Source organism: Martes martes, assembly GCF_963455335.1.
Source record: "Martes martes genome assembly, chromosome: 12".
Classification (NCBI taxonomy): Eukaryota; Metazoa; Chordata; class Mammalia; order Carnivora; family Mustelidae; genus Martes; species Martes martes.
In genome coordinates, this window is record NC_137900.1 from 25,602,090 (window position 1) to 25,617,848 (window position 15,759).

The window sequence follows — 15,759 nt, forward strand, 5'->3', positions numbered from 1 at the left end:
TTTGAGGGAGAAAGAGAGAGAACATGGCAGGGGGTAAGGGGCAGAGGGAAATGGAGAAGTAGACTCCCCACTGAGCAGGGAGCCCAACAAGGGGCTCCACCCCAGGACCCCAGGGTCATGACCTGAGCTGAAAGCAGACACTTAACCAACTGAGCCACCCAAGCACCTCTGCCATGCATCTATCTGAATTCCCAAAATTGAATCAGTATCACAGGCTCTTCTGGAAGAGAAGAGGTACATATTTCACCTCTTCTTAATGAGATAGGTCAGATTTGTAAGGCACCTTTAATGGGAATATCTGCCCAACCCTTCATGCTACTAGCTGATTTGCTTCCCTGGGAAGTGCCAGTGTGCATTAAGAGAAAGTTTTCCCTGCTCCACCCTATCTTTCTCCTGTGTCATGGGCAGCTGCATATAGGAGCTTTTCCACAGCCACCATTTACTAGACAGTATGAGTTGTCCTCAGTATGGGGGTGATCTGGGGTTGGGTCCCTAGGTAACACAGGCAGGAAGCCGTTCACCAACGGTCTCTTCCATTCCCAGGGCACCATGTGCCTTAGTTAATAAAGCAGTTCCTGCAGTAGACAGGTAGGACCTAATACCCGATTGGTGTTCAGCCTCAGGGTTGCCCATTAGTAACACGTGAGAAGCTCTGGACCATTCTCCAGAAGCCAACACAACAACAAAGAGGTGAAATTCAGCTCTAAGGGGGCATCTCTGAGTTCTGCCCTGGAAGCAAGCACAAGAGGATTATTTTAAGGACTTGAGAGCAGAAGTGCTGGGGTATCTTTCCTTTGCCCCATCAGATAACTCTCCACCTTTCTCTTCCCTGCTCTATGCCTGGGAGATGGGTATGCATGAGCCAGCTCAACAGACTCCCTAATTCTGCCTTCCACTTAGATGTGGACAGTGGGGTTTGGTCACTAGCAGAAGATCAGAAGGCAAGAGGAAGGGAGGGGAGGTCATTTATCTCTTGGTTTCCTCCTTTGGGCCAACAAGGGTTATCTGTGTCACTCTTCCTAAGGCTATTTTTCCTATCAGTTACTGGAAACAGGATACCTCCCCTTGATGCTTTGACTGACCTTAGCTGCATCTCTGTAAGCAGTCCCTTTGCTAAATGCTTTTCAAACAACCCAACTTGAGTGGGCTGCTTCCTGCCACCACCCTGACTAGGAAAGCATATTTGAGGTCCTTGAACACATCTTGAGATGGAAATCTAGGGGGAAAAACAGACTTTCTACTATTTGTTCTGACTTGAACTTTGAAAGCAATGTGAACTTATTTTTTTTTTTTGCCCAAGCCAAAAAGCAGAGCACAAGTTACAGCATTTGCTCGCTCTGTTCCCCACCTACCTAGCAGCATCTGGAGGGTAATATTCATATTCCGAGTCCTGGGGATGGTAGATGTTCAAGATAGTTTTATCAGCCATAACTGAACCTAAGGAAGGTCACCTCCTCTCCAGGTCTCAACTTCTTCATTTGTAAATGCGTATCCAGGAACACCCACTCCAGCCAAGTAGGAATAAAATTAAGTTAGTGCAGAGCTAATTGAAATACTCATTAGGTAAGCGATTTATGTCAGCTTCATTGTTTTTCAGGACAGTAATATGAACTTGGGTAACAAGAGAGGTTGGGCAGAATGTCGTTAAAGGTGTGTTTATTCAAATACTTTAAATGACCCATAATCAACACACTGTTCTAAAGCAAATGGGCCCTTCAAAGGGATAGTCCTTCCCTGTAAGTAATTTACCAGAGAACAGGAGCCAGATTAAATAGCAGAGCCATACAGCCACGACCTGTGCCACTATGGCCCAATCTATATACGACACCAAAAGATGTCAGCCTCCTACTCTTGTAGCAAAATGCCAGGTTATGATAGGCTGTCTACAGCATGATCCCAATTTCATAAAGTATTCATACCCACCTGTCTATACGGGAGGAGGCACCATTTTAAGAACGGATGTTTACACTTATTATGATGAAAACCAAGTAAATAAAATGATTTTTTTTTCTAAAGGACGGATGTTTATGCTGCACGGTGTGGAAAGTGTGAATTTATTTTCTGCTTATTCTTTCTACAGTTAAAAAAAAAAAAATAAAAGCTACCTCCATTGGTGGAGGAGGACGAGGGCGAGGCTCCCCTGCTGGGGTCTGGGGTAGGAGGACAGCAGGCGGAGAAGAGCAAGAGGACCGCGCGGGGGAGAACCGCTTGCTCCTGCCTCCTACTGGCTCCACTTCCCCGCCACGGCCAGGGAGCGGCGGGAAGCGCGTGCGCGGGGCGGGGCGCGGGCTGAGGCGGAGCAACGCGGTGGGGGGTGGGCCGGGGGCGTGGCTGTCCGGGTCCCCGCCGCTTGGTCCTCTGTGGCGGAGAAGGCGGGGCGGACGGGCCCGGGAAGATCGCGGGAAGGATCCTGACTCTCGGCCATGGCGGCGCCCGGCGCGCTGCTGGTGATGGGCGTGAGCGGCTCGGGGAAGTAGGTCTGGGAGGGGGGGGTCGCGGGGGGCGCCCTGGAGGAGGCGGCGCGCGCGGCGGAGGCCGGAGGCATCACCGTTCTGGGCCCGCGGGGTACGCAGGGTTCATGGGAACCTCCAGCCTCCCTTTGCAGAGGAGGAAGCTGAGGCTCGGGGCACCTGCTCTCTCTCCCCACCCTCCAACCTGCTCGCCGCGGGGCGCCGAGACCCGTTACCCCGAGAGGCTCTAGAGGCAGCCCTCTGTGAAGAAGCGCCTGCTGCGGCGCCGCGCGCCGTGGCTCCGTTGGTCCTCAGGGCCGGTGTCTGGGAGCCTCTTGTCTGAACGAGGTGGAAGGGTGCGAGGCCCAAAGCACAGGGGCGAACCTCGTCCCACTCTCCCACAGACCTTGTGAGGCTGGGCAGAGGGGCAGCTCCCTCCTGCGAGCTGCTGGACTTGTGCGATGAGATTTCAGAAAGGGTATTTCACCTTCTGGTCTGTTTTCTCTGTGCTGTGATCAGCGTTTATCAGCTTTACCTGGAAGTCAGTGTAAATAAATTGAGTTCCAAACCCCCCCTAAGGGTTTGCAAGGAGGACCACCGCGTGCGCCAGAGCCTCTCTGCTCAGCCCAGTCTGGCCATCTTGGGGGCTGGGAGCTAGACTTTGTCTTCCTGATTAGACCAAAATCTAACCGTGCCCTTTACCCGAAAAGGCAGCTACTGCAGCGTTCCGCCACAGGAGGCAAAAGACAAATCTTAATCAAGTGGAATATCGTAAGTTCAAAGACCTGTAGTACCCTTCTAGAATTTTCTGCGCCACGACTAGCTTGTGTGGTCAAGTACATATTAAAGATTCTGGCCCTGTGCTGCTGCTGCCTGGTTGTGTGAGCTTGGGTAATTCGTGTACCCCTCTCTGCATTGGAGCAGATGGGGGAGTGTGTGAAACCATATGATTTATATGGTTATGATATTCATGCATTCAATAACTATTTATAGAGCTTGATCCTGACTCCGTGTCACTGATATATAATGAACAGGACAGATAAAATCCCTGCCCTCAATGAGTTTACATCCTAGTGTGGGAGGGAAACAGAGAGGGAAGTGGATAAATACATGTACACAGTGTGGTAGGCAGTGGTAGGTGCTCCAGGGGCAAATAAAGGAGAGTAAGTAGAACAAAGAACAGCAGGCAGGATGGTGAGGGAAGGCTCCTCTGAGGCAGTGGTATGTCGGCAAGACTCACAAGTGAGGGACTAAGCCTGGTGGCCAGCTAGGGAAAGGGCAGTGTAGGCAAAGGGAATATAGCAAGTGCAAAGGCCCGGAGGTTTTGTTTCATAGTGGATTACCAGGGGATCCGTTGTGGCTGAGTGATGGGAGATGAGGTCAGAGAAACAACGAAGGTGAGGAGAAGTGGTTGTATGCTGGAGATATTCTGAAGGCAGAACCAGAAAGATGTGTTGATGGACTGGCTGTTGGGTATGAGCGAGGGAGAAAGGTGTCAAGGATGACTTCGGGATTTTTGGCTTGGGTATCCAGAAGAAGGGAGTTATTATTAACTGATGGAGAAGCAGTAGACAGAGCAGGTTTGGGGGGAAAAAACAGCACAGTTCAATGTGGGATGTGGTGAATTGCCTGTCAGTCACCTGAGTGGGTTTGTCAAGTGGTTGACTGGCTATCCAAGTCCAGAGTTTCAGGAGAGGAACTTTAGATATAAATGTAGGAATTCTTGGTGCACAGATATATTTAAAGACATAAGATGTTGAGATAACCGGGGGATTGAGTAAAGATCAAGAAGCTGGCCAGGAACTGAGCCCTGGGCCCTCTGACGGTTAAAGTTCAGAGTCAACTGTTGCTGAAGGACTGAGTAATAAAATGAGAATGATTATATAGATCAACGGATGTAGAACACTGAGTTCTTTGGTGACTTCTGTGAGCCCTTGTTAGGGCCCTGCAGGATTTTAAATTATACACCATTACATATGAGAGGGAAAAAAAAAATGGCTCAAGAGAACATGTCTCACACCAGAAAGATTGTAGTTAAACCACTATTAAAACAATGTCAAGCATGAATTTTACTTTTTCACTACGTTTACTGCCTCCCCCTCTCCTACCTAAATGCAAGGGATCTTTTTCCTTTTTGTTTACTGCCCTCTCTGTCTAGAACAATATCTGGCATGTAGTAGGTACTCAAGAAATATTTGCTGACTTAATGGATGAATGAACAAATGAATGAACAGAGCTATGTGAATAGGTGGCAATGGTAGTTTCCTTTATGTTTTAATAGCCTTTGTGAACCACCCTCAGGTTTGGGCCTTTTGAATATCTTTTGCTTTTAATCTGTGCCTCAGCCTACCACCACTGTCCTGCAGTCCTTTTCAATCTCCTTGGTCCCTATTTAGACTAACCCGCTTAGAGATCCCTGGGTCCCAGACTGGTTTGTAATCCTTCCTCCAACCAGTCTCCTCCGAGCTGAGCACTGTGCCAGGCGTCCTTGTCAGAGTCCATGTCACGTCCTGCGTTTTCTGGCTTAGGAGGTTTGGATAGAGCAGTGGACAGTGGCTTTTCCTTTTCCTTCTGTCTCCTCTTTGCCCGTCCACACCCCGGTCTAGTTAACTCTTCTTTCAGCTTGTGAGTGGTGGCCGACGTGTTCATCCCTGGCTCATCCAACTTAGGCTTCAGTGTCATTTCAGTCATGCCCAGCTCTGGCCTCCCCGGCCCTGGAGTTGGTCACTGGTAGGCTGCGGTGTGTCCCCCTGTGCGAGCATCAGCACGGTGAACCTCATGGGAGAAGTTGCAGCCCTTTGCAATCCTTTGGTCACATAGGGGAGTGGGTCTCAGTTGGGAGTACACTGTGTGTCTTTAACACGAGGTCTCCTCGAGGCCTTCTTCACAAAAGAGACAGGACCCTTGAATCCAGCTAGAATGTAAGCAGGGTTTGTTTTCATTGTTTTTGTTTTCGTTATTTTCATATCCTGGGGTCTAGCAGGTGCTCAGTAAGTACTGGCTGAGTGAAACGAGTAGTGAGTGGGTACGTGTCGCTCGGTTCCCCCATTTTAGAGGTGAGAAAACAGGTGTAGAGGGAAAGGTGACTGGCATGGAAGCACGTGGCCAGGTAGTGGCCACACGGAGATTGTAGCCAGCTGTTAGGTACGGAGACCCAAGCCCTTTGCACCGAGTGCTGCCCACTGGGGGAACAACACGTCCTCACCACACACATCGCACAGATACCATTTTCCTCCCAGGCTGACTTCTCATTCTAAACTTCATTTTATTTTTTCAGAAGCCCCAGGCAAGGTGGTAATGCTTGTATGAGTTCCTTGAACCTTGTGCTGGGAGGTTAAACCCCCTGTCAGACCTCCGTCAGTACCCTCAGTAAAATCTCATCTCTTGTCAGCTTTTTTCCCCACAAAACATAATGATCTCTAGAACAGGGACCAAAAAACTTCAGAAAGAACTTCAGGAGTTTAGTGAGATCTCATATATTGCTTTGTGGTAAAGAAAATTGGTGGTAATTCAGTAACTATTTAAATTCCTGGAGAACACGGACATGTTCTTGACTCTAGGCCTGACAGCATTACTGTCCCTGCTTCAGTATCACGAAATTACTGGGTTTCAACATGGCGGGGTGGCTGCTGTCTCCCAGGGCACCCTGCATGGTAGGGGGCATGCAGGGGTTGGGAAGGGCCGTCACTTGAACCTCTGTGTCCTCTCCACAGATCAACCGTGGGTGCCCTGCTGGCCTCCGAGGTAACCTGTTCTGATGCCTCCCAATGACGAGCCCCACAGCACTGTCTCTTTGCTTCTCTCCCTTCGGTGCACTTTCTATCTGGCCCACAGTGGTTTGTAAAACTCACCACGGGTGTGGCTTGTGAAACCCAGTGGAGCAATCTTGGTTTACTCCTTGGTGATGACCAAGAGTGATGAATGAAAGGAGTAGCAGCCCAGTGAGCAGGGACAGGGATGTGGCATGACAGCCTCCCTGCTCCCTCATCAGGGGTGGTGGGTGGAGGGAGGGGGGCCACAGGGGGAGGGGAGGTGGGGGAGGGGTGGTCCCGGGCTGCCCATTTCCACACCTGCCCCATAGTGTCAGTAATGGTGGTTGTCACCTACACCCTTTCACTTTGTTCTTAAAGCTGGGATGGAAATTCTATGATGCAGATGACTATCACCCAGAGGAAAACCGAATGAAGATGGGAAAAGGGATCCCACTGAATGACCAGGTAACGTGTGCTGACTGTTTCCAACCCAGACGCTCCGGCTGGGAGCCGCAGGTGGGGCTCTCCCAGCACGTGGTGTAGGGGACTTCCTGCCCGAGAGGACTCGTGCACAGCACTCCAAAGCCAGGCACCCGCGGTCCTGCATGTGGTCAGCTTTGACCCTGAACTGCTCTCTGAACACAGAGCTAGGAGTGAGCTTGGGCAGGGCCTGCCAGGATACTTTGCTGCAGGCTTTTAATCTGCAGGATGTAATTCCTGAGATTCTGCCTTCCTTCTCCTCCCCATGCCTCTGAGTTGCCACCAGAGCCTCACCACCACCCCAAAGCCAGAAGGATCGTTACAAATTCAAATCTAGCCCTCTGGAAGTGTCCCATCCATCTCAGGGTCAAGACCAAACAGCCCAATGCCTCAACACGCCCCACTCCACTCTCTTCAGGTACCCTCCCTCCCTCTCTCCACCAGAGCCACCCTGGCCCCTGTCAGTGACTCCTGCTGCCTCGCTGCTCCCCACAGGGCCTTTGCATCTGCTGGTCCCCCTGTCTGAAATGCACTTCTGTCCCCTCACTTCTGAAATGCACCCTGCTCCTATCCACAGCTCAGCACCCGTGCCACTTAGGGAAGCCCCCCTGGGCCTACTGAAGTAAAACCTCCTGTAATAAATTCTCACAGCACCGCGGCCCACACAGCCCGGGTCCCACCTGCAAGCTGGCATTTGATGGTGTGAGAATTTGATTAATATTTATCTCTGCAACTTGATTCTACTTCTGAAAGAGCAAGGACTGTGGCCTTTCTGATGACCATTATATGCCCACAGGGGCTGGCCACACAGTCAACGTCAGAACGTCAGAAGATACCTGGGACTCAGTCGTAAGTTGTAAGTGCAGGAATGAACAGTGCCTCACTCCTTATGCACCATCATGAGGCCACTTCCTAAGGGTCCCTCCCAAAGCAGAGGTGCAAACTGGACTCGCTGGCATAACTCGTAGCTCAGGGGAGAGGTGAGAGCTGGGGCCCCAGCCAGGCTCACGGGCCGGGGTGTCCAAAGGGCAGGAACAGAGTGAAACGGGCCGAAGACCAATGCTGTGGTTGCCACTCTCAGTGACCTTGGTCCCAGCTGTACTGAGCTAGCTCACTCTCGTCCCCTTATCCAGCCTCCAGGGACTGGAGTCCCCCACCATCACTAGGTCTAGTTCTAGGGACTCCGAGCATATACCTGTCTCTGTTTCAGGGAGGATGGCTTGAGCTGGCCAAGATTCAGACTTTGAACCATCAAACTTAAGTTTGCGACATTTGACTTTAGGGGACGGGAGGAGGGAACCATAAAAGAGATACAGAATAGTAACTGGAGCATAATAATGACATTATGGTAGAGATAAAGACATAGTGCAGATAACCTGGCTCCACCACTAAGCCTGTGTGCCCTTTGGCCAATGGCTTAGTCTCTCTGTGCCTCCTTTTCCTCCTGTGAAGCAGGGATATAAGAGGACCCATTTGATTGGGTGCTTGGGAGGATTAAATGAGGTACTACTAAAAAAAATATGCGCAGTGAAGTACCCAAAGTATTCAGTACATATAACTTACTGTTGTCGCTAATGTATCTATGCGTACATGTATGCATCACATAAACCGTTTCTACTGAGTTTGTAAATGTGACTGTGCCAGGGTTTTCTCCTTGGTGAGTGCAAATAAAAGTTAAAGAACAAGGTAAAGCAACCCAAATGGATGGAGTTTTCAAATGGCCTTTAAACATCCTCCTGTTCACACTCGAGGCTTGTTAAGTGGGCATTCTGGATGGGGGGAGGGGTAGAGTTCAGAAAAGGAATTTATTGTACGGAAGAAAAGGTTATCGGTTACTGGAGGAAACGTAATGAGTCACTAAATATATTTAGGAGAAACTGTACAGGTTAGCCAGACTTCAGACTTTCTCCCTTCCTGGCAGAGAAAGAACTAGAATGGCAGATGGTTGACATTCGTGAGGAGAACTCAGCTAAGACTGAAGGTTTGGGTCACAGCTGCGCTGGCACTGGGGGCCCCTCTAGCAACCAGTTCTGTGCCCCACCCCCCCGCCAGGATCCTGTGAGGAGGCCCCAGTGGAAAGTCTGAGGCAGGGGTACTGTCTCCTCTGGGAAGGGCTTGGGGAGGGTTTCAGCTCAGAGGGCTGAAGTTTGAAGAGAGAGAACCTGTTGCTGAATATTCCAGGGGCTCCTTCAGGCTATTTAAATGTAAATGAACATAAACTAAAGTGTAAACCCCAGTTCTGGGGTTAAACGGCCCAAGTGTTCAGTTGCTACACGGGGCCCGTGGCTACCACCCAGAAGGTGCAGAGAACACGTCCATCATGACAGGAACTTCTAGTGAATATGCCACTCAGGCTGTGAGGGGATGTTATTCGTGTGATGATAATGATGATAAAGATCTGCAAGCTGCCAGTGTTCCCCCCACCCCCCGCGCCAGGTCCATGCTGTCCCAGCAGCCCGCAGTGACACTGACGCAGACTTCAAAGTCTGCTAGATGAGGGGGTTTTTGTCAAAAATTTTCCTGATTATCGGGACGCCTGGGTGGCTCAGTTGGTTGAGCGGCTGCCTTCGGCTCGGGTCATGGTCCCGGCGTCCTGGGATCGAGTCCCACATCGGGCTCCTTGCTCCGCAGGGAGCCTGCTTCTCCCTCTGCCACTCTGTCTGCCTGTGCTCACTCTCTCTCTCTCTGACAAATAAATAAATAAAATCTTTTAAAAAAAATTTTTTTTTCCTGATTATCAATGTAACACTTGCCCTGTACAGAAAATTTGGGAAGTACTGGAAAATGTTTTTATAGAATATCTCACTTTTGGCTTTATCTTTTAAAATACCTACAAATTTTAGAGTTTGAATTTTGGAGTTTTTTTCCTATCTTTTTTGGGGTCTATATTCTCTTTACATGTGTTCTTTCCTCTCAAGTTCATTTTTGCACCAGGCAAACACTGGGTCCTGGCCACTGCTCTTCCCCACCCGCTCCTTCCTTCTGCTCTGTCCGCCTCCCCCAGCAGTGCTGGGCCTACTTGGGCTCCTAAGTTGTTCCTCTGAGCTCCAACTCCCTTCTCCCTTTAACTGTCCCCTTCCAGAAGACACTTCCTGTCTCTAGATGTTTCCATCACATCACTAAAACCAGAGGCCCAGGAATCTTTCTCTGCCCTTTTGATGCTCTGATTGAACTCCTGCTAGAACATTTGTTGTGCCCACTACCTCCAAGCACTGGGCTGGGGGCAGGGGACACCCATCAGGAAGGAGATGACCTTGAATGTCAGACCTAGCAGGCAGAGATGCTCATTTGGGTTATGCTGTTTCCTCTTCTCTTTCCCCTAAGTTTCTTTCTGTGTGTCTGACTTTCATAATTTATCCTATCATCTGTAGTAACCACTTACAGAATTGAGTGAATTTGCTCTAATATCTCCTAGTTCCAATTTCTGCTTTTGTGAAGAAGGAATCTCAGTCACTCCCTTTTGTCACAAATGTGAACACAAAATGGAAGCTCATGCCTCCAAGTCTTAATACCCTTACAGTAAAGCCCAACCTTTCTTAGCAGGTCACTCAAGTTCTTGACCACCTAGTCGAGGCAGTTTCTCCTGACCTTCCTCACTGCCAACTCCCACACTGTTCACCAGGGCTAAGAAGCATCTGCTTCACACATTTACTCAAGAGTTCCTGTATACCATCTTTAACACTCCCAGTCTTAGATTGTGTCCTCCTCTTTATTTAGAAATGTACAACAAAAGTGCTGTCAACCGAAACTTGTGGGATGCCTTTGAAACATTACTTAGAAGGAAATCTATGACTTCTAGAAGCATTTCCAGAAAAATAACAAGAATGGAAAGTAATGAGCTAAATGTTCAAGTAGGGAAAGACAATAAACAAAAAGGAATATGTAGGGAAAAAATAGAAATGGATGCGGAAATTAATGGAATATAAGCTGTTTGAAAAAAATAAAAATAAATAAAAATCTAACAAGACTGATCAAGGGTGGAAAGAAAGCACAATTAAGAGTAGGAATGAGAAGAGGGCTCTGAACTGGTGATATCTGTAAATTTAAAGACCTAAATTGGACAATTTCTTAGAAAAATATAAATTACTGTGGGGGAAATGGGCTTGGATGGCAGTGATTGATGGCAGAGACTACTCCACTTTTCCCCGCAAATGGGAATACGACCTTGCCGATGCTGTATCTGGCTTAAGAATCAGGAGGGTCCGGAGATCTAACTGTATGTGTGATCTTGTCCTGCTCTCTCAGATACCAAAACTGAATCAAGAATAGAAAACCTGAACATAACATAATGCTCTTTAAAAAAACTAAATCTGGAATCCGAGATCACCCCGCAAAAAAAGGCCCCAGGCCCAGATGGTTTTCCAGATGAGTTTTGGTCAGCTTGGACCGCTGTAACAAAATACCACAGGCTGGGGGCTTAACCAAGAGACATTCCGTTCTCACAGTTCTAGAGGCTGGAAGTACAAGATGAGGACGCCAGCATGGTCAGGGGCTTTTGAGGGTCCACTCCCTGGCTTGCAGGTGGGGAAGAGGAGCAGTTAACAGCACAGGAGGGCGAGCACACATTAGCTCCCAGTCTCTTCAAAGGGCGCTAATCCCATCCTAATGTTACTGTGCTTAACTGCCCAGAGACCTGACCCCACAGCCTTGTCACGGCCTACTTCTCAAAACCGCTAAGATTTCTCTGGACTGTAACGCTGATGAACATGATTAACTGTGTTTCTGTACAAACAAACAATACCTGGGAGAGTCACTTTGTGTCTGCTTTAATTTCAGGACAGGATACCATGGCTCTGCAACTTACATGACATTTTACTAAGGTAAGAGAGCATCAGGCCTTCACACAAGCCAATGAGTAAAGAAGATTCATCAGAAAGTAGAGGCAAAAAATATGTTCTTGAAATCACAACTGGCTAATGGTAAAGGATCACAGAAATGGAATGCACTTCTGTCAAGTAACCAACAATGATTTAAATCAGCCAGAACCCACGTGTAATTTAGTTGGGTTCTGGAAATGAACCTCCTAGACAGCTCCACAATTATCATCTGGGAATCTTGGTCAACCATTTGGCTTCCATAAGTCTGTTTCTTCATTTGAAAATGGGGGTGTAGTTCCTATTCACAGAATATTGTGAGAATTAGTGAGACGGGGTATGGGAGGCACTCAGAACGGTATTGAAAACATCTAAGTGCTGGACAGGTGGTAACCGATGACACCACTGTCTGTTCTAGTCACATCTTTGTCTCCACCTCTTACCCCAACTCCAAGCTGTGGCAACCAGGGAAGACCTAGGGTCATTTGTAAGTGAACAGATAATCGGTCATCAGAATTGGGAGTCCCAAACTGTCCTGCTCTGTATCATGCCTCTGAGCAAATGAGGTCCCCTCCACCCATCTGAGGAACTGACCCCTGGGAATCCTGGTTGGGATGTGGAGGAGGATAGAGAAAAGGCAGGGAATGGCTTTCTAAATTGTTTCTAAAATGAAGATGACATTTCATATTTTTATAAATCTAAAACCTTTGTACCATATGCAATTAGAATATACTTAAGATTAAAAATTCAGTTTACTTTTTCACACTGCACTGACATAGCTGGCAACCTTGTTGAGTTTTGGTTTTGAGTTTAGGGTTTCAAGATTTGAGAACTCCTACCCAACTGGGTCTTAAAATAAGTAGACTAGGGGCGCCTGGGTGGCTCAGTGGGTTAAAGCCTCTGCCTTTGGCTCACGTCATGATCTCAGGGTCCTGGGATTGAGCCCCGCATCGGGCTCTCTGCTCGGCAGGGAGCCTGCTTCCCTTCCTCTCTCTCTGCCTACTTGTGATCTCTGTCTGTCAAATAAATAAATAAAATCTTTAAAAAAAAACACACACATAAGTAGACTAGATCAAATATACTGACCTGTGATGGAAGAAGTTAAGATCCTCCGGAGAGCAGCGATCAGACATCCAGACCCAGAATAAACGAGCTCTCAACCATGGCCTCTGGGAAGAGCCAGACGGCCCAGGTTCGTAAGTTCGCTGCTGCTGATGCACTCCATCCACTGGATCTCAAGTGTACATTGTCCATATCAAAGGCAGACACCTGCAGAATTCTCAGTTCTAAAACATTCTACCAAGTACCCAAGCCAGGGTTTTACCCTTTACCTCTTTACTTAAGTCCCTTCCCAGCCAGAAGATGGCTGCCTCTCCTGACCATGGACAGGGGCACACAGCAGCTGGGTGGGAGAGGGGGCTCACTTACTTGGGCAGTCTTGGAGCACACTAGTTTCCCTTTGTGGTGCCTGGTCACGCTGTCTCTATTTCTGGCTCAGGTTTTTTCTTAGCATATTCCTGGACGCTTCTTATATCTTGTTCCCCTTGACCACAGACAGTCTGATATTCCCCTTTTCGCCTGCTTTCTCCAGCTCTGCACTGGTAAATTCACCAGCCTCCCAGCATATTGTAGAGTAGGAAGGGGGAGAAGCCAGTTGTGAGTTTCAAATCACCGAACACCTGTGGAAAACCTGAGCCAAGGTGTGTGGGGCACAGACACCTACCAGCAGCCACTCATGTCCACATGCAGTGGCCACATCTACATTTGCAGGAGCAGAGCTGACACCTACCAAGAACTTCCTGTGTACTGGGCATGTTGGTCAACTCTTCCTCACAAGTCTATGGACAGGCGCTCTAAGGGGCCCCATTTAAGAGATGACGAACTGATGCTCAGGGAGGTAAATGCCTTGCCCAAGACGGCTCAGTTCACTAGTGGAAGGAATCCTTAAAGCCAGGATTGCCTGATACCAGACCACCATTTTGTAATGTCTTCCACTGTAGAGAAGTAGGACTGGTCTTCAACCTAGAATCAGAACCAGTTATTTCAAATGTCTGCATTCTTTAGTCCCACTTCCCCCTTTTTTAAAACAGAGATGTAGCCTCTGGACAGCATGTGGTTCTAGCCTGTTCAGCTCTGAAGAAAGCGTACAGAGACATCTTAATACGAGGAAAAGACGGTGCTTCCCCGAAGTGTGATGAGACGGGGAAGGACAAACACCCAGCTGAAGTGAAGCTCCTCGTGGTCCATCTGTATGGGTCGTTTGAGGTCATCTCTGGGCGTTTACTCAAGAGAAAAGGACACTTTATGCCCCCTGAGTTATTGGAGTCCCAGTTCGAAACTCTGGAGCCCCCATCGGCTCCAGAAAATTTCATCCAAATCAGCGTGGACAAAAATCTTTCAGAGATAATTGCTACAATCATGGAAACTCTAAAATGAAAATTGCTTCAGATCAGGGGTCCAGAACGATCAAGCAGACATTTCTATCCCATCCCAAACTATGTTCTACTGTTTTTGCCAGTATTCTAAATTCTTGGGGTGAACAAACCCTAGTGTACTGAACTCTACTTGTCTGGGTATTTTTTTAGGCTTTTGTGCTCTGGCACATGGGGAGGAGACAGGAGGGCACTTTGAAAGTAAAGCTTCAATAGAAATTCATATTCCTGTGACCTAATCAGATGATCAGAGGGAATTCTATAATCAATGCTATAAATCACAACCTCATTTAGAACATCCTTGATCATGCCTATATCTGAACAAATAAATGAAACTTGGCTATCCTTGGCATCCCCTGGAAATTGGTCAAAGGAGTAGAAACGTGTATAACGTGTAAATGTGTGTAAAATTGACCACTCACCAGCAAGTCCTAAACCTCTCTCCTTGGATCATCTCAAGATAAATAACAAGTACATATAGTTCATGGATATAAAAAATGGCAAAGGTGGAACTTCAGTGGATGTAGCCTGGGACTCACTGACCCAACTGTCCCCACTCATTTTACGGAGACCCCTGAGACCAGGCTGGAGTCAGCCACCAACCTCTCCGCTGCAAAAGCCGTCAGTAGTGGACTCTAGGATAAGGAAAGAACACTAGAGCTGCTCTGGCCCAGATGTGAAATGAACCTTCCCGTGGGGCAGCAGTGTGCCAGGGGCAGCTGGGCTGGGTGAGGCTGTGCGGGAGGTCAGAGGCCTGGGTTTCAGCCCTTCCCCCAGAGGCTCCAGAAAGAGACTTCCTTATCCTTCTATCCTAACCAAGGTCCTGGAATGCAGCTACTCTGCAGGGCCACTGATTCGCCTTGCCCAGAGAGTGAGTTTTGGAACCAATTACCCATTTTTTCCCACCAGGGCAGGGAGTCTGTCTTGGGAACTACAAAGAGAATATGTGCCGGGGGTGCCAGGGGAGTGAAAGGGCCCTTGTGGCTAGACAGACCTTGCTTAAGGAAACATGAAACCTCAGATTTTCCTCTCGGCCAGGAGATCTGAGAGGCATCTCCTAGCTGGCTTCAGTCTACATCAGCCCTCACTACTCGGGGTCCAAGCCCTCAAGTTGACCAGTCCCACAACTCAGACTGGCCGATAGTCACCCCAGACACTGAGGAGGGACTCAGGCCACGGTACTCAGTGAGTCTGGACTGAATACCATCATGGGTACTCTGCAGCGCCTACGGACCTGAATGGGACACAGAGCTCCAGCTCTCAGTGGCTTACGTTGGGGTGGAAAGACAGGGCATCTTACATCCTCTGGCATGGGCTAGAGTTCTCAGCAAAGGCCGTTGCTCACAAAAAAGAACTGAGTTTCACTCCACTGGACTGTCACATAGGACCTCGTGAACAAGCCTGCTTATAATTATAAGAGCACAAGCTATTTTATGCATAAATAAAAATGTTTTTGCAGTTGTAAGATACAATGAAATTTCCAAGAGTACCAAAAAATAATTGTATTCTTTTTTAATTTTACCAGTTATTTACCATTTCAGAGAATCATGGTGTGCTTTTCTGTTTTCCAAGAGTACCAAAAAGGAAAAATTGTATTCTTTTTTAATTTTACCAGAGTTATTTACCATTTCAGAGAATCATGGCGTGCTTTTCTGTCACGAATGTAACAGCCCTACCTCAACCTGTGTTTGTAAGTCTTCATTCGCAGTGACCAGCCCATAGGCACAAGCACCCAGCTGCTCCACAGTGTTGGTCTAGGGCAACTATGTCTTGAGTGTTACATACTGAAACTCATTAGTTTATCACAAGTTACTTTCCCTTTTTCTCCTTT

The 15,759-nt window shown here is 48.2% G+C and overlaps 1 protein-coding gene across 2 annotated transcripts; it reads left to right on the forward strand.

Annotated features, from left to right (window-relative positions):
• The first annotated feature begins 2,313 nt into the window (after positions 1 to 2,313).
• On the forward strand, positions 2,314 to 15,419 carry IDNK (IDNK gluconokinase). 2 transcript variants are annotated; one of them, XM_080819865.1, is made up of 5 exons: positions 2,314 to 2,473; positions 6,164 to 6,194; positions 6,581 to 6,667; positions 11,459 to 11,502; positions 13,587 to 15,419. In XM_080819865.1, the coding sequence occupies exons 1-5, from the start codon at positions 2,424 to 2,426 to the stop codon at positions 13,930 to 13,932; spliced, it is 558 nt and encodes a 185-aa protein (XP_080675991.1). In that variant the 5' UTR covers positions 2,314 to 2,423; the 3' UTR covers positions 13,933 to 15,419. The 2 variants fall into 2 exon arrangements, with proteins under 2 accessions (XP_080675991.1, XP_080675992.1); XM_080819866.1 differs by lacking the exon at positions 11,459 to 11,502 and having other exon boundaries at positions 2,366 to 2,473; positions 13,587 to 13,825.
• The last annotated feature ends 340 nt before the right edge of the window (positions 15,420 to 15,759 follow it).